Source organism: Lytechinus pictus, chromosome 5 (genome assembly GCF_037042905.1).
Source record: "Lytechinus pictus isolate F3 Inbred chromosome 5, Lp3.0, whole genome shotgun sequence".
NCBI lineage: Eukaryota > Metazoa > Echinodermata > Echinoidea > Temnopleuroida > Toxopneustidae > Lytechinus > Lytechinus pictus.
The window spans coordinates 50,586,037-50,608,641 of record NC_087249.1 but is presented as its reverse complement, the minus strand read 5'-3'; the positions used below and the strand labels follow the sequence as shown (position 1 = coordinate 50,608,641).

General features: G+C 36.0%; 1 protein-coding gene across 7 annotated transcripts; it reads right to left on the bottom strand.

Moving 5' to 3' along the window:
• Positions 1 to 647: 647 nt before the first annotated feature.
• LOC129260124 (syntaxin-binding protein 4-like) lies at positions 648 to 20,682 on the bottom strand. Of its 7 annotated transcripts, none has more exons than XM_064099189.1 (9): positions 20,289 to 20,682; positions 19,313 to 19,454; positions 18,962 to 19,115; positions 18,490 to 18,636; positions 17,168 to 18,257; positions 16,155 to 16,225; positions 12,578 to 12,770; positions 9,012 to 9,148; positions 648 to 8,202 (listed from the first exon to the last, which is right to left on the bottom strand). In XM_064099189.1, exons 6-8 carry the CDS (start codon positions 16,214 to 16,216, stop codon positions 9,086 to 9,088), a joined length of 318 nt encoding a protein of 105 aa, XP_063955259.1. In that variant the 5' UTR covers positions 16,217 to 16,225; positions 17,168 to 18,257; positions 18,490 to 18,636; positions 18,962 to 19,115; positions 19,313 to 19,454; positions 20,289 to 20,682; the 3' UTR covers positions 648 to 8,202; positions 9,012 to 9,085. The 7 variants fall into 7 exon arrangements, 6 of the variants coding, with proteins under 6 accessions (XP_063955259.1, XP_063955258.1, XP_063955260.1 ...); XM_064099188.1 differs by having other exon boundaries at positions 20,280 to 20,298; XM_064099190.1 differs by lacking the exon at positions 20,289 to 20,682 and having other exon boundaries at positions 17,168 to 17,279; positions 18,043 to 18,257; positions 19,313 to 19,459.
• Between the last annotated feature and the right edge of the window lie 1,923 nt (positions 20,683 to 22,605).

The window sequence follows — 22,605 nt, the reverse complement described above, 5'->3', positions numbered from 1 at the left end:
TTCAAGAGGATTTTTGTGAATAGTGTCCACTACTCGGGGGGTAGTTTTATTAATGCGCAAATCTCAATGGGGGAGGGGGATTATCCTGACCTGTTGCAAGCCAAAACATAACATTACCTTCAAAGTACCTTATATGGTCCCAAATGTGAGGTTAATGATGATAAACTAAAATGATATACAAATTTAAAAAAAAATGAATTAAAAACTTGGCATTCTAACAGCGCTTCCATTTTATCACTGAAACAAATTATATGAAAATCACTTTACTGAAGGCATACGTGAAAGTTTCATCTTCGCCTTGTCAAAATTTGAAAATCATGGTAATTATGCAGTGATTTGTATGTCCGCCTTCTATATTTTGATACCAACTACACATTGTACAGTGCCCACTACAAACCTAAAAGCTACGTATTACAGGAATAATGTCGGCTTTGGCTTGCAAAATGGGCGGAGAAGTCACAATATATAACAAAAGGGGTGGGATCACAAGAGATAATAAGGGCGGGGGAGATCACAATAAGATGAAGGGGGCGGGGGAGATTACAACAGATAACAAAAGGGGCAGAGATCACAATAAAGAGAGTGGGGGAGATCACAATAAATAAAGGGGGTGGGGGAGATTAAAGCAGATGAAAAAAGGGGCAGGGATAGATGATAACTAAAGGGGTGGGGCAAGTCCTTTTCTGAGCTACACTCCAGATACTCAATGTGTACAAATGAAAAGCCAGATTTTTTGTTCCAAGGGATTTATTCAAAAATTATTCCAAAAAAAATGTCAAAAAAATATGACCAGCAGCCAAGAAGATCCATCCAAGTTAGAAGTTACCATAGCAACTGACCTTGATTTGAAGGAGCAAACCCTAATCCTCACAAAATAGCCAGCAGCCTGATCTGAGCTGGGTCTCCTTGACAAAATCACACAATACATGACGTCACTACCAATCGTCCTATTTTTAAGTGTACAGGGCGGGACACTGGACACTGCCATGCATGACATACAATATCCATAATGTAGGTGCTTTAATTACAATTTCAATGATACTTTGTGCAGCCAAGTGTATGAGAGACAATGCATTGATTTTCCAACCCCTCCCCTTCTCCCCAATCCCTCCCTTTTCTCTTTCTTGCCATATGAATCGGTCTGTTTATCTCCATTGTAGTCTCCTTATTCACCCAAGAACAAAACCATCCTATTCCCTTTAATCCCCTTCCTCATTGCCTGCCCCCCCCCCCCTCTTCTTTGACAGCTTTACCAGTTAATCCTTTAATTGTGATCTCTCTCCATATACCTCCCTGTACTGTCCATCTCAGGGAGCACTTTATGTATATTTCTGTCAGTGACTTTCATCTGATTGGCTGAGAGCTAATTAGTGAAAATCAGACAAAACTCTCCATGAAATGCTCCCTATATCTGCCTTCCTTCATTTCACATCATTTCAACATTTAAATACATGACTGATATTAAAATGTTCTAAATCATTTCATTATACTGTATTACTAATAATTATCCTGATATTTTTCATTTTCAATCAAAATTGTATCATTTCATCATTGTCTTTTTTGCACTTATTTTTTTATTTACTTATTTTCATTTGTTATTCTTCTTTCATTCATTTATTTTAATACTTTGTTTTATTTTATTTTATTTATTTATTATAATTTTTTTTTTTTTTGGGGGGGGGATTATTTTAAAATGAGCAACAGCCTGAGCAGATGGGAAATATTAGAACAATTTCGCAAATAAATGCACCGTTTTTCTGTACATAATACAATTGTGTTTATATGAACTTCAATAAACACTGCAATTTTAGTTAATATTTAGAAATAAACCAACAGAGAAAACAACAATTTGATTGTTTCTTTTCTTTCGTTTTCATTGTTTCCCCTTCATTTATTCACCATCATAAAGGAACCAAATGATTTGGTTTGCGTATGCATCCATCACTTCTTCCACAAAATTTTGAGAGACAAAGCTATTGCATTTAGAATGACAAGATATATGTGAATCTAGATCTAACAGGTCGAACCCTCAAGATCGACTCGTCCTAAGGAAGTGCACTTTATATCCCACAATGCACCATCAATCATCACGGTACAATGCATGTTCCCTAGTAGTGAAGTGCAATGTCAAATTCATGAAACAGCATCTGATAAACTGTCCAAAACTCCTTCCAGAATGGATATAGGAAACACATTCTTCAGCCAAAAGATGATTAAGAAGGAATTTCAGAAACAGCACCAAATAAAAATTTCCACAGCTCCTTTCAGACTTGAAGTAGGAATCTATTTCTTTAGGCAACAGCGAATGACAACTGTAACAATCTTCCAGAAGAAATGTCAAACTTCAAGGACAGCACCAAATAGAATTTTCCAAACTCATACCAGACAGACGTCAGAAACCATTGTAACAATCTAGTAGAAGTCATCCAATTACACTCCATCAAAACTGGGTTATGCTAGGGGGCCCCTCCGTCCCTGCCACAATTATCAATCCATGTGAGAATGCTTCTGAGGATATTCAAGCTACAACAATCCTCTTTAATTGAATACCATACCATGGTCAAGTCTCAAAGAATCATTCGCTCCAGTTCCTGGAGGGTGATGGCACCATGTGCGTGCTGATGAGGCTCTACAAGGTACAAGCATCTTTCATTGACCACCAGTCACAACTCTCAGGTCTTGAAGAGTCATCCTACCTTGGCTGATTCCCGTAGGCAATGTCACAATCCTCTATGACCAAAGTAGGTAATGCTTGATTTGAACCAACTTTTCAGGTTTGTCAAAATAGCAGCTATGATTTGGACCAAACAAAGTTTTCAAAGCCCAGGAGAGAGACAATGTAAATTTGAAAGACGGCCAGATCAACCAAGTCAGATACATGTATTCCTAGTTCTATCAAATGCCTTCCCAGATACAGCAACCTCTTTTGAGATGAATTTGAAGTGAATAAATGAATTTCTCATACACACAGACTTAAAATGTTTCCTGAGGAAAAACTACCAGACAATACAATGACTGAATAAACATGGAAAGAATGGAAAAATGAAAATTTAGAAGGTTGACAATCCGGTGGATCACTGCTCACCTACAGACTGAACTGTGGATGAATTCCAGATGGCAATAAACTTAGAATGCTGTAATGTCTACCAAACAATACAAATATTATCATTCAGACCACCTGTAAGGCACAATGTATTAGTAAAACAATCAAAGGAACAGACCCCTCATAAGATATCCCCATTTGAATTTCTAACAGATAATATGCAACTTGCATGTTTTGAAGAGCACTGGATACCAACACCTAGGTTGAAAAGAACACCATTCCTCTTGGTCAGAGAGTACTTGAGGATTATCACAACATTACCAAATCTTCAAACACCAAATACAAAATGTCACATGCAATTGAAACATAACTCCGGAAGTCAGCAGCGCTCTCCTCAAACATAGGTCAACAGTTCATCTCTTCTTTAGTTTGGAGTGCAAACAGGTCCTTGATCAAACTTGATCACTGCCACTAAGCCCCAAAGCCATCTTGGCTAAACTGCTCCATCAAATATATCTGACAAATGTGCAAAAGGCCCAAAACAAAATATTGTCAATATAGTCAACTAGAAACACAACAGTGGGCAAGACTCTTGAAAAGCAAATAACACTTGCTGACAGAGAGAAATCAAAATTTGACATTGCACTTCTAAAACTAGATTCCACACTTACTTGTATTGCACTGATTGAAGGAACATTTTTTACCTTTACACATTGTGGGAATACCATTGAAGCACACAATCCTCATGAAAATGAGTTAATTTTTTTATCTGAAGTGGAGAAGAAAAGACAAAAGTTTTTGTCTTTGTTTTTTATATTTTTGTTTTTTGACAGACGAACCAATATTGAGAAGCCACCTTCATCACAATATCATTATCATCCAACACAGGTCTGGCTAAATCTCTCGCATTCTGTGTTTACATAATGAATACACACTCGGCATTTCCCCCCCCCCCCCAAAAAAAAAAAGGTTTATGGTGAATGGGGATCGGACCAAACATTAAAAAAAAAGTAAAATTAGTCTGTCCGAAAAATTAATATGTACAGAAATAAGGAATACATTTATTGCAAAATAATTCACACTGCTCAATCTGGGCTTTGCAATTAATTATAAAAGTAATGAGATCAAAATCTGTAAATATATACATGTATATTTCCTTTAAATGATTTCTTTGTCTTAGTACATTATTATATCAGTCATGGCAGATATTTGTTGTGACAATGTGAAACAAAGATGAATTTAGAGCAGCAGCTTAAGCAGATAGAACAGAAAGGTATATAAAGAAAGGCGGCAAATAATGGATCAACAGATAATGCAAACATTGTATTGTAGAGGAGTTTTTTTTTAATCCCTACAAATTTATCAAATTGCATTAAAAAATTGTATTGTTTTGATAGATTTTCATTAAAAGAACATCATTCTAAAGATGAAATAGAATGCTATGAATTTGAAGAGTTGTCTCAAAATGTGGATAAAAAGCCCAATATGGGTAAATACTGCTGCCCAATATTTCCAAATTGATTGTTACCCTCGGGAATAATTACTGGAAAACTGATTGCATTGTCTCACATACTCTAGGCTACACAAAATATCATTAAAATCATTGATAAAGCACTTACATTATAGATGTTGTATACCATGCACAGCAGTGTCAAGTGCCCTCCTCTGCACACTGAAAATAGATCTCTTGGTAGTGACATCACATATTTTGTGATTCTGGCAGGAAGATCCCAGCTCAAACCAGACAGCAAGCCATGTTTGTGAGGAATCAGGGTTACTCCATCAATCATGAAGATCAACTGCTATGGTCCTCCAACTTGAATGAATCTTCTCGGCTGCTGGTCTTACATTGTTTTCAAGAAATAAAAATAAAATCATTAATACAAAGCAAGTATACAGTACAGATAATCGTACATTATAGATACACAGCAGGTCCAAGCTATCTGACATTACATTTATAGGAACAGTGATTTTCAGTTTTTAAAAAAATGGTCTTTTCCGTTTCTGAAAACCTGTAACTCCGTTTTAAACTTGATCTAAAATGTAAATTCTATTTTGTCATAGAAAATGTACACAGCCCCCCCAAAAATGAATTCCATTTTTCAACGGTAAATTCAAAGAATTTTGTACAGGAAAAGTAAACAAACAAAACAGAATGAGCATTTTGGTTTTATACTGGTAAACAGAACATCACTGTCCTTAGAACACGTGACATAAAGAGAAAAATCAAAGGGGCGTTTCACAAAGAATAAAGTGTGACTAAAATTGCTCTTAAATTTCCAGTGTGTGGAAAATAACAGATCACTGGTTGGATCAGAATCAGAGGATATGCTGTACTACATACATGTATTAATCAGTAAGAATGCAATTTATCATGTGCAAATTAATACTTAAGCATGACTTTTAGTCAGTTTAATTATTTGTGAAACACTTCCAAGAATTGTTTTGCTAGTTTCTTAAACCTCTCATGACTTCAAAATGATCTGTGGCCTGTTTCATAAAGGACTTACAACTGTTGTAACTTTACCATAATGGCAACTACCATGGTCGCAGTGCTCAGCAGCCAATCAGAATCAAGGTTACCATGGTAGTTGCCATAATGGAAAAGTTACAACAGTTGTAACCCTTGATATCTATTAAAAAACACTTTCTAACACTCTATATGGTAGATTTTTTTTCTGAATAAAAATATACCCCCACATGACTGGAACAAGAGTAGTGGGACTATGAAATATTTGAAAGAAATGGATGGATTCTCTACTACACACAGTCCAATTTAAGCCTCCGCTATTTCCAGATCTAGAATATATTACACAAGCACCTTCTAATATTTTGAAATAATGACCTCTGTATCCTTTGTCCCCTTGACCTTGTGACCCTAAAATCTAATTAAGAACACCCTCTCACATATACGCATACATGAGCCTATACAGGAAATGTTTTTAAACAGTTCTTAAGAAATGCGACAAGAATGTATCTAAAAAAATACTTTGTCCTCATGACCCCAACATTTGACATTTATTGGGAGAATAAGAAATTACTATTCATAATGACCCATGTCACCTTTGAACCTCATGACCCTACTATCTATTCATGAGCTATGTTTGCAACTGCAACCCATAAACGGTTCTTAGGTTTTCACAAGAAAATGATGTTTTCAGGTACATCGTGACCTCTGTGAACTTTGACCTCCAGACCCCACAGTCTTGTCAGACCATTGCCCTTTCAATATATGTACAAGATCAGCCAAGTTCGCAGTTGATCTCTCATATGCTTTTCACATTGCATTACCTTAACCCCATACTATCCTTAACCCCGGACTATCCTTAACCCCATACTATCTCTTTTTGGATTCACACTGTCTTTCTTAACCCCATTCTATCTGCTTAGATGGGGATAACGCCTTAACCCCGGACTATCCCACAGCTCATGAATATTGATGACTTTACCATACAGAACGTGAATAACATGCAATTTCGACTTCTGTGATTGGCTATTGCTTAGCCCCACTTTTCCTTAGCCTAGTTTCCTTTCACACTACATCTCTTAGCACCGCAATTGTGATGCTAGCACCACATAAGCCGGCTAACCCTGCTTTTCTTTGCTAAAACGTAGTGTGAAAACGAAGTGGGCTAAGCTCAACCCCGGGAAATTGGTGGGGCTAAGGCCCGCTCCCCCTTAGCCCAACACTTTAGAAAAAAAGTACAGTGTGAAAAGCATATCATAGTTTTTCAATTATCGTGAGAATAAGATTTCAAAGGTATATAATGACCTTTGTGACCTTGATCCCCCCCCCCTCCCGAAAGTAAACAGATTATCGTCACTAGCAAGTTTGAAAGTAATTTGTCAGGCGAATCTTGCGATTTATTGCAAGTATAAAAACATGACAGACAAACAACCTAAAACATAATGCCTCCAGAAGCCACCTACAGTGTGTGGAGGTATAAAATTCATTCCCTAACAAACATTTCTACAATATTTTCAGGAATATTAGAGCATATACCCCCTCAAAACTACACGTATTTGTCAGACACTGTACACCGATTGACTTCATATTCTGACATAAATGGCTGATAGGCATAAACAAATAGGTTCAACATTAGTAACTTCAAATACACAATATCTGTGCATTTGAAATGCCCCTTTTCTCCAATTAACAATTAAAATATGTGATTTTTTTTCCTTCTGACCAATTTGGGGTCTAACATGCCTTTACTGTGGACCTGCGTACCCAGGTATCGCATATTTGGTCTCAAAAGATGCACAGACTTTAGAAATAAAAGTAGGTGATGTCGCTGCAAAATCAATTTTTTTTTGCAATTTGGACTTATCAGGCTAAGACCCCCACCTCCAAACCCATCAACCCCCCCCCCCCCATCGACTAGTTCTATGACAAGTAGATCCAGGGTAAAAAACCAGAGATAAAACTCAATAGGGAAAAACTCTGGAAAACCTTTGGATCCACTTTTGTAGAATAGTCGGCACCATATCAACACAAATAATTCCACTAATATCTCCTAAAACTATCACTGAATTATCAGCAAAGAAATAATAGCTTGGACCTGCTTCTACACTAAAGTCATCATAAAATACATATCAAAATGGGTTCATGAGTGAATGCATATGCAAGCCACATATTTGATAATAAAAATGCTTTCAATAATTGACATAAACATTTAAACTGACATCTGGTTCATTAAGTCTGATGTACCCCCCCCCCCCAATTAACCAAGGGTTAACCATATTCCAGACATTCATGGGAGTAAATTTCCACATAGCCAAATGCTTAACACCAAACATCATCTACACTCTATATCAGTAAAAACTTGATCTGAAATAGCCCATTTAAATAGGGCTAACACCAGAGTGTAGATAATGACAGGTGTCAAGATCCAATCCCTGTACACTGTCTTTATCATGAATACATTATTAACACAAAATGGATGGTGTATATGAAGAGTTTGGTGTCAAAGCCATTCTTATGTTGATCATACTTCACGCAAAGACCAACAACTGTTCACACCAGACGTTGTGTGTACATGATGATTTCAAGATTGGAGTAACGTCCTTGTCTCTGATTGACTATCTCTCTCCTAGATGCTTTGAAGATGGTTAACACCAGATAGGGGTGGATCCATGTTGTACACTGAGTGACATGACTGCAAGTGTAAAGTGAAAGAACAAAAAATTATAAACATTTCATTTTAAAAAACATTTATTATACTGTGGTGATACATGTACATAGGAAATAAATTAAGTTTGCACTGGGACAAATAAAAGACTTATATTTACAGCATTTTACACATGCAGCCTAGATGTGTGTGAAACACCCCCCCCCCCCCCCCCCTCTTTACAGACATGTCATTTACTCTTCTTCCATTCTATTTGGATGGAGGTAGGTTTCTGTTAATCATAGTAGGAATGATGTGACTTGGCTATGTTTTATAAATTATCACTCCTTCTTTACTGTACACAAAAACATTTATGGATCTTTGTCTCTGCGCTACAAATGTTTTATGCCTGAGTTAAATGCAATGAAAAATGGTATTAAAAAATCAAAATCTCTGGATATGTTGTGTGATATCACATTTAAGTTTTGCTTTTGAATTAAGAACAAACGTGGACGTAAATAAAGTGTGACGTAAAAACTTATGTATCAGATACATTATGGACAGTCGCACAATTGCCCAGCAAAATGGAAATCAAAAAGTTTGAAGAGGCTACTTTCAGAATGCTTTAATTTCCTTCCAACATCCAAAAAAGGGGACCTCAGCTTTATCATTACACAACAATGATTACCTAAAAATCACTTTATAATTGTGAAAATATTTACATATTTTTTAAAAGGAGAAATGGAAGAATTGTTGCGCAAAAAGTTGTAATGAATGCTATGTATCGTGCCTCCTCGCTGTACAGCGGGAAGCTTGAATGGTGAACAGATCAGATAAAATGCATGCTGTTGACTTACATTCAACCAAAGTCTTCACCGTCTCCTTAGCTTCCGTTGAAAAGTTGACAGGTCCTTGATGTTTGGCAAGATGACTAGTCGGTCAGAATCCGTATGTTCCTCTTCCAGCATTCTCTCCTTTGGTATACTAGTAACGGCTAAAGCAGAAATGACAACAACAAAAAAGAGTATGAAGTGAAGTGATCGATGATAGTATGACAAGTGCTATATTAAATGCTTTGAAAATACTTTTTTACAAATTACATGTAACTACAATAGCCAGAAATCCTCTTAAACTTCTGCCATCAGAATAGCCCCAAGTTTGCATATAGATACATAATCAACTGAAATCATGCACACATTTTGAGCATTTGTCAAAATAGAGACCTGGGTTCCGTGACACAAAGGTTAGCGATTGATCGTACGCTTGATTTTCACGCTTCATTGTACAATCAATCGTAGAAAAATGTTCTACGATCATTGCTAAGCTTTGTGTTACGGGCCCCAGATGTTGCAGAGCAATATAGCCTCTTAAGAGAAATGATAAAAAGTTCTCGATATTCCAAATGCTAGTTCAAGCCTTGTACATGTACATGTACCTTGTTCTTAATTTGCAGAAATAATCCTAATAGCACTTTGTCATACAGCTATTCAAGCTGAAATATCTGTGCAACACTTTGGCAGAGTGACAGTGCACGTTTCAAGCAAAAAGTTGTATCGCTCTTTCACATGCAAAGTCAATGCAGTGCAGATACGATGGTTTGGCTGACTGCGCATTTACATGTACATGTAAGTGCACGCAGGTGTCATTTGCTTTGCTACAGTAATTACATTTGCAATGGGATTTGCGCATTTCTTTCAAAATTGTTTATGGCATCGCTGTAAAAATCTCCACATATCTCAGAAACAAAAATAAATTGCTGTCTACAACTTTAATTATGTATAGAATACTTGACTTTCTGAAAAAAAAACCAAAAATTGACTGATCAATACGACGGTTCAGATGAATGCCGACAATATGGTAACCCTAGTAAAGCCATTTTTTTTTTATACTGGAAAATAGACCTGCCTTCTGCCAGGGGGTGCTTTTAGTGTTGTGTTCTGTGCAGTCTGGGTGCATATTTTTCCCATAGCATGTAAAAACTGAGACACCATCTGAAAAATGCAATTATTGATTTATTCAAAGAAAAGATTATGGCAACGATTTTGATATGCTTTTAGACACACATAGTAGATATCCATGTGATGTCATGTAATGGAAAGCAGACTTGATCTCTTTCTCTGTGCAATCCTTAAAAAATTGGAAGGATTCAAATTCTCCACTATCAATTTTACCATTTAATACTGCCAACCCATTCTGATATTAACAAATAATGAAAATCAATGAGTGTTGTGGTGGAGCAGTACAATTGAGGGTATTTACAATATGCAACAAGCCTGAGGCGCTCACGAGGAGTGCTTTTGTATAATACCCGAGAGGCCTGCATCGCCACTATCATCACAAATTTTGAAAAAAATGTGCATAATTGTTTTATACAAAGGGTCAGCGGAATTAATTAGTAGTGTTAAGTAACATTGTTCGAATCCTTCAAATCTTATAGGATTGCAAAGACGAAGATGTCACATCTGCTTCCTATTCTGACATCACAGACCTGTGTATTTAGTATGCACACCTAAGTATTAAAGCGCATCAAATCCTTGCCACAACCTGGGGGCCGTTTCATAAAGCTGTTCATAAGTTAAGAGCAACTGGTGAACCTTTCTTATGCACTAAATCATCACCAATGAATGTACCATTTACCACAAGGATCACCAGTCGTTCTTAAAGTCCCTCTTAACTTTATACGAACAGCTTTACAAACACCCACCAGAACCTTTACCTCGAAAGAACACATATTCCAGGTGGCATCTCAGTCTAACGCGAAATGGAAAAATGATGCACTGAAAATGCAGTGCTACACAAAAAATGCACGGCTAGACTAAAGATCATGTGACTTGCATCCATGCTCACCATCGACTACACCATTGAAATCGTTTTATAAAAACAAATAATGTACAGAGATTCCTGAGAAGTTACCCGAGCCAGGCCAAGCTCCAAAGTACCGCGAGTTGCTACTTCACGCTCCCTTTAAAGGAGAATGAAACTCTTGGAGCAAGTTAGCTTTTGTGAAAGCAGAAAAATCTAAGAATAAGATCAACAAAAGTTTGAGTAAAATAGGACTAGCAATAGAAGAGTTGTGAGCATTTGAATGTCGAGATCACTAATGCTATGGAGATCCTCCCATTGGCAACGCAACCAAGATCTATGATGTCACAGATGAACAACTCTCCCCTTTTGGACACTGAAAATATACCCCAAAACATCTCTTTTTGCTCATTCTAATCATATGACAAACGATTCATCAATGATATAATGTTGTGAAACCTCTGTACTTGTCCTCTCATAAAGAGAACACCTCACCTTGTGATAGATTCTATATAAGTGAGAATATAAGTGAAATAAGTACTAAAGCAATGAGGGAGTTGTACGTGTGTGACATCACAGATCTTGGTCGCATTGCCAATGGGAGGATCTACATGGCATTAGTGATCTCAATATTCAAATGCTCATAACTTTCTTATTATTCATTCAATCTTCCTCAAACTTTCAACAATAAGTTTCTTTGATTTTTCTCTTTGATATGGATTCAGCTGGTTTCAAGGGTTTCATTCTCCTTTAAGCGAATGTTCATTCATCCCCTGATGACCGCAGCTACCCCTGCAGCCCTCTGCATATGAAACAGGGGTAATTAGACCTAGCAGACAATGCTTTTGGAAGGAAAATGAGCAAAATTTACCTCACAATGCTTCACATTTTTTTTAATTTGAAGAGTTCGATCTTCACCACACACTTATTCATATTTTTAATAAAGTAGGTGAAAATGTGATTTATTAGGTATATTCAGGGTGCATCATAATTCTGCAGTTCTTTTTCAAATGTTATATCAATTTCGATTTCATTATTGAAATTAAACTCTGGAAACTTGTCAAGCTTAAACGTGTTGTATGTATTCAGGTTCACTATGTATTGTATTGACATAATGATTATCTTCCCAAATGTGTCCACTAAATGTCCAATCCTTAAAACAATTTAATAAAAAAATGCCTACAAATACGGTAAAGAGACTGATTTCATACACTAAGTATTATAAGACGCTTCCATTATTAGATTCGTGGAACTTCTAAATTTGTGATGTTGAATTTTTTTGGTAAGAGCATCAAAATTGTTGATATTATGCGAATGACACTGGCAGGTGATCAGTCATGCTAATGTATTCTAGGTATCCCACATAGCGATGTATCTAATTCACTAAAAGCATGATGCGGATTGTATCCTCATTTTAACAGTAGTCTTTGCTATGTCTGACAAGCCTAAAGGAAAAGTTTTAGGCATGCCATTCAAGGATATAAGAAACAAGTCAGCGGTCGTGATTAAATGAAAAGCCCTGTTCGTGCTCAGTCCATTAGTATACATGTGCATACTATTAGCATTTTTAAACACTATAACTATAACACTATATAACAATCCTAAACATTGCTCAACTTACCACTGATTCCGGTGGCATATTTCTGGGCATTTTCTTGACCTTTGACCCGGGTTTGTCGAGTTCATCGTCCAGCATGACAATGACCTCCTCATAATCAAGCTCCATATTCTCTGCTTCCTGTAGGGCCATTTCTGCCAGGTGAACTCTTGATGATTTCAGGGTTTTTGCTCTCATGAATAGCACTCTGTGCTTGCTGCAGAGACAAACGTAATTAAGATAAGTTTAGTTCTCAGTTTGAATTGAAAGCTGGTGATAGTAAAATTATGATCAGGATGCAAGTAAGATCAGGTATTTGCTCTTAATAAGAAAGCAGACCTGCCAACCTCTGGGAATGAAAAACTGTATTCTGTGATTAAAAAAACTGTATTTTTCCCCCAAAAAGTGTATTTCATAATAAAATGCTTGGCACACTCGCTCATCGCAGCGCTCAAGCTGCATGCAAGCTAAAATGCGCACTGCTCTTGCAGATGAAAAAAAAAACATTAAAACATGTGTATATCTTCACCCTGGTTTGAACAAAATGATTGAAAAAAAAAACAAGTTACCTGAAATTACATTGATCTAATAACCATATTCGTGCACGTTTTATGAAATAGAGACATATAGAGATTATTTTTCTCAATAAATTACGATTTAGTTTTAAAAAAAACGTACTAAATACGGCTAAAACGTACTGGTTGGCAGGTCTGAGAAAGTATTATAAAAATGCTAACTTCATATTCTTCAGATGGGGATCACTTGTAATTACACACAGATGGGCATGTATGGGACTATACAGATAAATTGTCCTCCCAACAGTTTTGGGTGTTATTTGTTACACTGCAAAGGCATTTGAAGAGCTATCCTTTGCAGTAGATTTTTCCTAATGATATTTTTCCTAAATATCACAAAATAAATCATAAAGATTATTCCAACTTTCCTCAAGTTTCATTGGGGAAATTGAAGAGAGAAGAGGTTAATACTATTTTACAAAACCAACAGAATCATATTTATTTTTTTATTAAAAAACTACTATTGTACTCTTGTTTCATTAGAGGAATAGGATAATTCTAGAACACAGTATACTATGGCCCGTGTTCTGAAGTCAAATTTAATTTAAACTCTGGTCTAAAGTTGTTTTGCGACATAATACCTCTAACAATAGACGTTCAATGTATCAGTTCATTTGACTCTCAAATCATTCTTATCTGTCTTGGAAGGATAATATGTAGGGACAGTGATTTTTTGTTTTACCGGTAAATAAAACGGAAATTCTGTTTGGTTCTTATACTTTTTCATGTAAAAATTCATGGAATTCACCTTTGCAAAACGGAATTCAGGTTTTTGCTATGTACATTTTGAGTGACAAACAGAATTTCCATTTTTAGATCAAGTTGAAATGGAACTACAGATTTTCATAAAATGGAAGACCATTTTTTGAAATGGAAAATCACTGTCTCTAAATAAGATAGTTATCTTCACCATTGAAGAATTATTAGGAAACAGCACAGTCAACATACATGTAAGAAGCATACAATGAAAACAAAATTTTGACACGTTTGGCTTCCCATGATTTTAATAAACCCCACTTCAGAATATGGGCCATAGTGTGCTGTAGAATTATCCTATTACTCTTATTTGAGCATAAATTGATCTTCAAACAAGAGAACATTGGGAGGCATTTTTATAATTAGAATATAAATATTGACTGTCAGTTTTTTCTCTAAAAATATTGATTTTTATATCCTTCTCTTCTCCCTTCAATTTCATTTCTCTTTTTTAATGACACTTTTTCAACTCACTTCAGATTTGAGATAAAAAGTTCAATGTTGATAGACCAGAATTGCCATTTTAAATGCATGGATTTAAAAGCTAAAAAAAAGAAAGATACAATCTCTACTCTGATATCTAGTCAATACTTACAATTCACAAATGGCAATAATTCCCAAACAACATTGTGTACCACAATATTATGAATATATGAGAAGTTATTGGAATAAAATACACGTAGTTCAGATGATAATATGCAAAAAAGTTTCACCAAGTGCTGCAAGTGCTAACTGGTAGGGGAAATTACACTTTATCATGTTCAAGCAAGGTTCTTCATGTGGAATTTAAATCAGAGAAATTAAAACAAAAGGTTGCTACTTTAGAATTGCAACATTTACAGGCTACAGTTCAAGATATATTATTAGCCTGAATGAATTCACAAAGGTGGTTTTGGATCTATAGTTTTTTTTTTAATAATGGATTTAATCAATTAAATAATTAATACAAACTTTTATCAAAGGGCTTCAAAACCACAAGTTTGTTGTTATGGTTCCAATATTGAATCTCTGATTCATGCGCCTACTATTTATGTGAGTTAATCTAAATCATATTTGATTAAAGACTAAATCGGTTTCTTTGTTTCTCGCCCCGAGATGGTGCTATAATTCCAAGTATCCATTGGAGTAATTACAAGTTGTAAATAGACAGATTAATAAAGCCACGCCTGCAAAATAATGCAACAATATAACATCTAATAGGATGATATACATGTACTGTAAACAATAACAAGTCAATTAACTGAGAGATATTCTGCTCAGTAATCTCATTTCCTTAGTTCTACTTGGTTGACCAAAAGATTGAAGTTTGATATCTTGTGAAAGTTTGATAACAATAATAGGCACTTGTATAGTGCCATCTATCTGGAAACAATCTATTCCGAGGCGCATTGTTATTATTATTATTACCCTGGCCTTAGTTCGAGCTGCCTTTCAGTGCTCATGTATTCAAGGAATTAATCCTGCCAGGTACCCATTCACCTCACCTGGGTCAAGTGCAGCACAGTGTGGATAAATTTCTTGCTGAAGGAAAACACGCCATGGCTAGGATTCGAACCCATGACCCTGTTTGAAAGGTGAGAGCCAGAACCACTAGACCACAGCACGCCCACACCTGCCCATAATATGTGACAGCCTCCCCAAAACCAACAATAAGTTGCCCAAATTGAATTTTCAGAATTTCATTGAGTTTAAATAAGCACATCCTAAGCTTTAAAATGATAAAAATTGATCAACAATAACCTACACAAGTATGACTGAATCCAGAAGAAACTAAGCAAGACCTTTACAAAATAAGGAAAAACCGTTTCAATTTTGGAGTTCACTCAAGCATGAGAGGTGCACACTGTGCGATCTAAATGAAACTTCCTAGCAGTCTGCAAAAAAACTTGTGTCAAAGAAACTCTAGGTTTCTTCTCTTGAACTTTAGAACTTGTTTGACAGTATGAAGAAGAATACTCTATCAAGAAGGCTATTTTTTTTTTTTTGAAAACCAAATATTATTTTGGCTTTTTTCAGAGAACATTCCCTTGCAACATATATATTTAGTTGGTCTGGGGGTGGCTGGTCATAAAGAAAAGGAAATTACTTATCAAATTGGTAATTTTTTCAGTCTTTGCTGAAAGAATTTCTTCCATGTTTCATCAGGCTTTATTTTATCTGTCCACAAGTATTCGCCGAAATATCACAAAATTATGACTCAGGCCTCGTTCTTTAATAATGAAATTTTGATTTAATATTTCATTCTCACAAAGAATTCATAGGAAACTCACCTTTCATTTGAAACCACATTCAGACTTTCATTTGTTGACATTCTTGATCTGATCCTCTTCATGGAGACATCCTGTCAAAACAAAAAAGATTGTATAAGATTATAACTATGCCTACATTGCAAAAAGAAGTTTAAAAACATATTGGCCCGAATTCACAAGGGTGATTGTTAAAACCATTGGTTGAACACACGGTTTATGCAAATTTCCTGTATAAATTACGCTTATTTACCACGTATATTAAAAACTTCCAATGCTGATGCACGCTTTTGTCACAGTGCGCTAAATTCACGCCTGTTGCCATGGTTAAGTATGCTATTTTATTAATTAGTCCACTGTTTGAAGAGTGGCCTCATTAATTAAAAACAGCATCAAAAACAAAAATCTTAAACCAAAACAAATGTGGTAACTGCACAATTTTATGATAATGTGGTACCTGCACAATACCACACTAAAAATAATTTCTTCAGTTTAATACATTTGAAAGATCACCTACCTGACAAAAGTTTATGCTTTGTGATATTCACAGTAAATTTACTTGATCTGCTGTGTATATTAACTGACTACGCATGGGAAGGCCTACACATGAGATTGACAAATTGAAGACTATCATTAAATAAAATAGATGCCAACATGACACCTTACCTGACAGTAACTTTTCGTACAATTTCAGCACTTTTAAAAGCTACCAAAAGCTTAACTATGAAGCCGAATTAGGAACAAACTTTTAATGTCTGAGAGAAAATATATTATTTGTTTATTTTTGGGGTCAAAGCTCATCAAATATGACTTAATACAGCCTTTCCTTAGCTGCATATCACACTGGCTAAGTTAGATGGGAAGAAGACAGAGCCACTACAGGGACAGAGCCATGTATAATTATATTGGAATATATTATTTAATTGGTCGATTAAATAGTTCAACTCAATTCTCCAACTGATTGGCGCCTAAATGTATGTAGCTTTTTAAACACAAGCAACGGATATAATATTTTCATATTTATAATTTTTGCTTACCTTGACTTGTTCTGATCGATCTGGTTGCTACGCGTCTGAGCTTTACAGGTGAGCTGAGCTGATGATCAGGGCCCATAACACAAACCTTAGCAATTGATAATGGGGCTGATTTCTATGAATGATTGCATTGAATATTATGTATGATTAATCATAACAAGTGGAATGCCTCTGGCAGTCTTGCCTGCATTACACAATCCATATAACAGCAGTGCTGAATTTTAAAACAACTAAGATGAATAATTGTTGACAAAAACAACATTCTTATGATAATAAAAGGTTTATTGACCTTTGACCTTGACCGCATGACCTAAGACTTGTGTAAAATGATATTTGATTACCCTTTACATGTCCAAGTTTCATAGTGTAGTCTAGATCCATAAAGTTTCAATGTTATGAAGGCATTTTTAACAAATAATCGAACATGGTTAAAGTTCATTGACCCTAAACGACCTTTGACAATAATCATGTGACCTGAAACTCACTTAAGGCGATCAGTGATACTTGATTGCTCTCATGTCCTAGTTTCTTGAACTAGATCCATATAGATCAGGGGCGGATCCAGCTTTTTATAAAGGGGGGGGGGTTGGGGTGGTATGCGAGGGAGCGTAGCGACCGAGTCCAAGCGAGCGGAGCGAGCGAGGGGGGAGGGTGTGGGAGGGGGGTGTCCCCCCTCCCACAGTAGGGAAAATTTTTGAAAAATAAATACATAGAAATAGAATAAAATAAAATTACAAGTTTAAAAAAAAAGATAAGATTTTAAAAAATGGTCCCCGGATTTTTTTTTTTGGGGGGTTGCAACCCCCCCAACCCCCCCTCTAGATCCGCTTCTGTAGATCCATATACATTCAAAAGTCATGACATTTCAAATACTTAACCTTAGTAAAGATTTCATTGTTGCCGCCGTCTGAAAAGCGGCGTAGTCTCGCTCTGCTATGCAGGCAAGACAAAAATTAGCCCTATGATCGATTGATTAGCTTCATGCTACGGTGCCCTGATCTGATGGCCGGAGCTGCCGCAGTAATGTGGTGGAGGTGATGGGCCAGGGTAATTGGCACTGGTGGTAGAGGCATCCAAATCGATGGGCGTTAGGCTGATTTGAGCAAAAATATATTTAATATAAAGTAATTAAGTCATAGTAAATTGCATTTCCATTCAGTCTCCATTTAAGACAGAAAAAAATCATGAATTTGTATCAGTTCTTTGACTAGGCTGACTCGGAGCTGAATATGAATTCAGGGTTGAAACGGTGTCTTTGTCAATCAGAACATAACATAGAAAGTTAAAAGAATTTTATCCCATTTTTCTATTATTTTTTTGCTCACCTTCATTTGATCTGTTCATAGTTACAAAAGCTTGAATTCTTGATCATCTGTTAGTGTTAGGGAGCTAGTGAGCTGAGCTGAGAGTTGCTGCAGTAGACAAGGGTGATTGGAGTACCGTAGAAAGCAAATTAAAATCTGGTGCGTAGCCTGAATTAACGCAAAAATGAATTTATGAATCAATTGCAAAAAATTAGTAATATCTTGTACATGTATATCATACTTCAATATGAAGACAGAATAAAGCATGAAAATAGAGTTTTATAATATCTATTAAGTTCTTGAGCTGAAAATATCATGAACTCATGAATGTACATAGCTGCAATGATTTATAGGTCAATCAGAACATGCACTTACAACTTTAGACAATAGATCATTAGAAATATTCCATTGTTTTTTTTATTGTTTTTTTATTATTATCATTTTTTTTTTTTGGGGGGGGAGGTATATTCCTTTTCCATTATGGCTTGCTCACCACGTTTAAGTCTGGTTGGCATTGGCATACATGTACAAGCACAATGTAAATTGACTTAAATATCAGTGATTCCGCCGCAGGTGAGTTGAGCTGATCTGACGGAGCTTCCGCAAATGTCACTGGGGGAATTTTCCTCAAAATGTCAAGCATAGGCCTGCATGAATTAAAGCAAAATTAAATTGATAAAAAATAAATAATGATGTACATGTACTGTAACTGGGTTTGATTTGTAACTTTTCCATTTAGCTTATCACGAAGGCGAAATAAACAACAAAGTACTTTTCTTTCCTTAATCTAATAAAAACCTGGCAGTAATGTCATGAATGCATGTGTTATGTTATTATTGCTCACCTTTTTTCTTATCTCAATTAAGTTGAGATGAGCTAGAAATTTCTCGTTGAGTTCGAGGATGAGGTTGAGCTGAGTTGGTGTGATGCAGGTGTCACAGTCACTGAAGCAAAGGAAGACTTTCTAGTGACGGTCTAGTCTGAATCTGTAAAATTTGATGAAACAAGCAAGAAATAAATTATCAGACATGTGACGCATATAATTCCCCTGGCTTTTGGGTGAAAAAGAAGATTTTAACACCTTTGTACTCTATTTATAAAGAAAAAATATGATATATTTGTTATTTTGTCTTTGAAAAAATTAAGTAGTGCAAGGTTGAATTCATTTAAAGTTTATTATGAAAAAAGCAGAAAAAATAAATAATAAAAAATTTTTTGGTAGGCGTTTGAGGAAAATCAACTCCCACCAAAAAAAATAGTTAAAGGTCAAGTCCACCCCAACAAAAAGTTGACATGAATAAAATGAGAAAAATCCAACAAGCGTAACACTGAAAATTTCATCAAAATCGGATTGAAAATAAGAAAGTTATGACATTTTAAAGTTTTGCTTAATTTCACAAAACAGTTATATGAACATCCTGGTGGGTATGCAAATGAACTGACTTCATCCACTCACTATTTCTTTTGTATTTTATTATATGAAATAGGGAATATTCTATTTTTCTCCTCATTGTCAAGTGAAACAACGATTAATTCCTCCCTGAACATGTGGAATGAGCATTGTTTAAAGTACACACACAAAGAAAATTCACGAAAGTGATGATTATAGACAAATTATATATGGATGGAAAGGTCTTGTCTTTTTATACACAAATATGTCACTAAAAAGTCTTATAGATGTCGTGGAAATGCAAGAAATGAAATTATTAGAGACCCTTCTCAGCCCCCCAGACCGAAATTCGCGCACTAGAAAACAGTCGAGAATAATGACGTCACACAATCAACGAGCTCATCATCCCTCTGTGCCTCACCTTACTGACCTGTTCAATATCTTCCGAATTTACCGTTTTCTTCATGTAATGTGGTATCCGATTTCTGTTTTCAACAACTTCAGACCAAAAGTGAACCAGAACTGTGTTACCTCGCCCGTTTTTAATGAATTGGGAACTGTTAAGACCAATTTTGTCCACTGGACAGGCGTCGTTGTGTTGCTCCAGTCAGTCAGTGACTGACTGAGTGAGTGAGTGAGTCAGTGTTTATTGAAAAACTCTTGGAAGCTGTAGCGGGCCATTCACTACTTGCCGCTGGGCCGGGACTGCAGGGGAGCCGATGTTGCTGTTTGATCCATCCACAAAAGGCGTCATAGGTAAGCATGTTTGGAAATTGTACTTGTTCTGGCGTCTGACTGACGATGCATTCAGGTTAGATGACAGATACAGATCTAATATAATTTTAGAATCATGCATTATTTCATGCTGTACTTCCAATACCATCAATGGCATGACTACGTAAAGTCTTTTAAGAAGGTTTTGCGGCAGATTTTTTCTTCAGTCAGATTTCTAAATAAACTGGCCAGGCAATGGCTTGGCTTGGTTAGACCATAGAGCTATAGCTCTATGGTTAGACTGAAAAATCTGCCGTTTCAGAGGAATGTTTAATTAAGCTATTTTTATTTCTTGGAATTATTGATTGATTGATTTGATTGATTGATTGATTGATTGGTGGGGATTTTTTTACCTGATTGCTAAGAAAGCATGAATGCTTGTAAGCAAGCAACCAGAGGACCGACGGCTTAAGGTCCTCTCCGAAGGACCTGGTAATGAGGATTAATGCCTTACCAAAGGGCACTAGCGCACCAAGTGTGAATCGAACCCAGGTCACCAGAATACGATTCCCCCGCTCTACCGACTGAGCTATCGCGCCTCCTCGATGTCATGAAGCCAGACAAAATTTCAGCACTGCAGTGGTTACCCTGATTCCTGACCGAAATTAGAGTCTGGTGTTTCTTTCAACAATGATGATAAATGCACTCTTTGTAATGACCCAGAGAGCACAGCTCAAGTGATAGTGAAGTGGAGTGGAGCTTACACGAGCATCACTTGAGGTAGAGCACTGGTGCTCTGAGTGGAACTTTTCAGTCTAAACCTACTATTATTTGTCGTCGACCGGGAATTACATGCCACTGCACCGACTTATTCCTGTATCAGATGATGATGATAATCTGTGCACCAAAACTAGAATATAAACTGATTAATAAAGTCAAACTAAAAATGTCTGGTAGGCTTCCTACTAGTGTACATACTTCCTACCGTAGCCTGTAGTACATTTATTAACCAATTTGTTCAAAAATATTGAGGCTGTTGCAGACAGTATTTCTTGTAGTCCTTCTTAATCATCAACATAATAAAATTCATACTTTGATTTAGACTATTTCTCTTTTTTTCTCTCTCCTACATACAGATCTGCACACTTGCTGACTATGGTCTCTGCTTACTACTTCAATCTGGGAGATTCTGATATGGACATGTGGTCATTTTTTCTTCACTCTGCTTTCCTGGAGGAGGAAATTTATCTTCATTGATCTTGGAAACATCAACTTAGAGCAGTTTGGGAGAGGACTATAATATTGAATTGGACAGGAATACAGCTTGTCAAAAATAAGAACACACAATTTAAAACGAAAGAACAATTTTTATGTAACTAGGGCATTTTGTGAGAAATTTTCTACTCAATCACACGTCCCAAATCAAGGGTAAGTCCTTTGATTAAACACAAACATTTAGTTGAATTGCACGTGCAACTCGACCTTATTACGCTTGAATTTGAATTTGAGACTTACGCTTTGAACATAAGTTTCTTGCAATGCCCCATAGTTATATTTTGTTAGCAACTCTGTATCAGTTCTATAACATGCTGATTGCTGAAAGTTAAGTGTCGTGTATATAATGTCACAATTTTTTCTCGAAAGATATAATACATTTGTCCTTTTAAACGATATTTGAATATGGGTACGCCTTTTATTTGTTTTCCATGATATTCATTGCATGTATGAACAAAAGTGAAATATTTATTGTGAAGCACTGTGAATGTTGTTTGCAGTTGTGTGATGGTTCATCATGTTTGTTATAAGACGGTAAGCCTGGTGGATGTGAGGAAGTGGCCTGGATGAAAGGAAAGTGAACATGTGTCCAATTACTGGTTTCCATATTTTAAGACAATTTTGTTTCTGGATAAATATCGCTATGCAATCCATGTGAAGAGTAAAGGAGAAGTCAACCCAACCAAAATTCATTTGAATTTAAAGAAAAATAATAAAATATTGCAGAAAATTTCATAAAAACTTTGATTCAAATTTAA

Bases quoted from the DNA above. Each gene is read 5' to 3' on its own strand.
- LOC129260124 (XM_064099189.1), bottom strand. From the start codon at position 16,216: ATGAAGAGGATCAGATCAAGAATGTCAACAAATGAAAGTCTGAATGTG. The intron at 12,771-16,154 runs GTGAGTTTCCTA...TTGTCTCTGCAG, and splicing joins AATGTGGTTTCAAATGAAAG to CAAGCACAGAGTGCTATTCA. The intron at 9,149-12,577 runs GTAAGTTGAGCA...TTTCTGCTTTAG, and splicing joins ATATGCCACCGGAATCAGTG to CCGTTACTAGTATACCAAAG.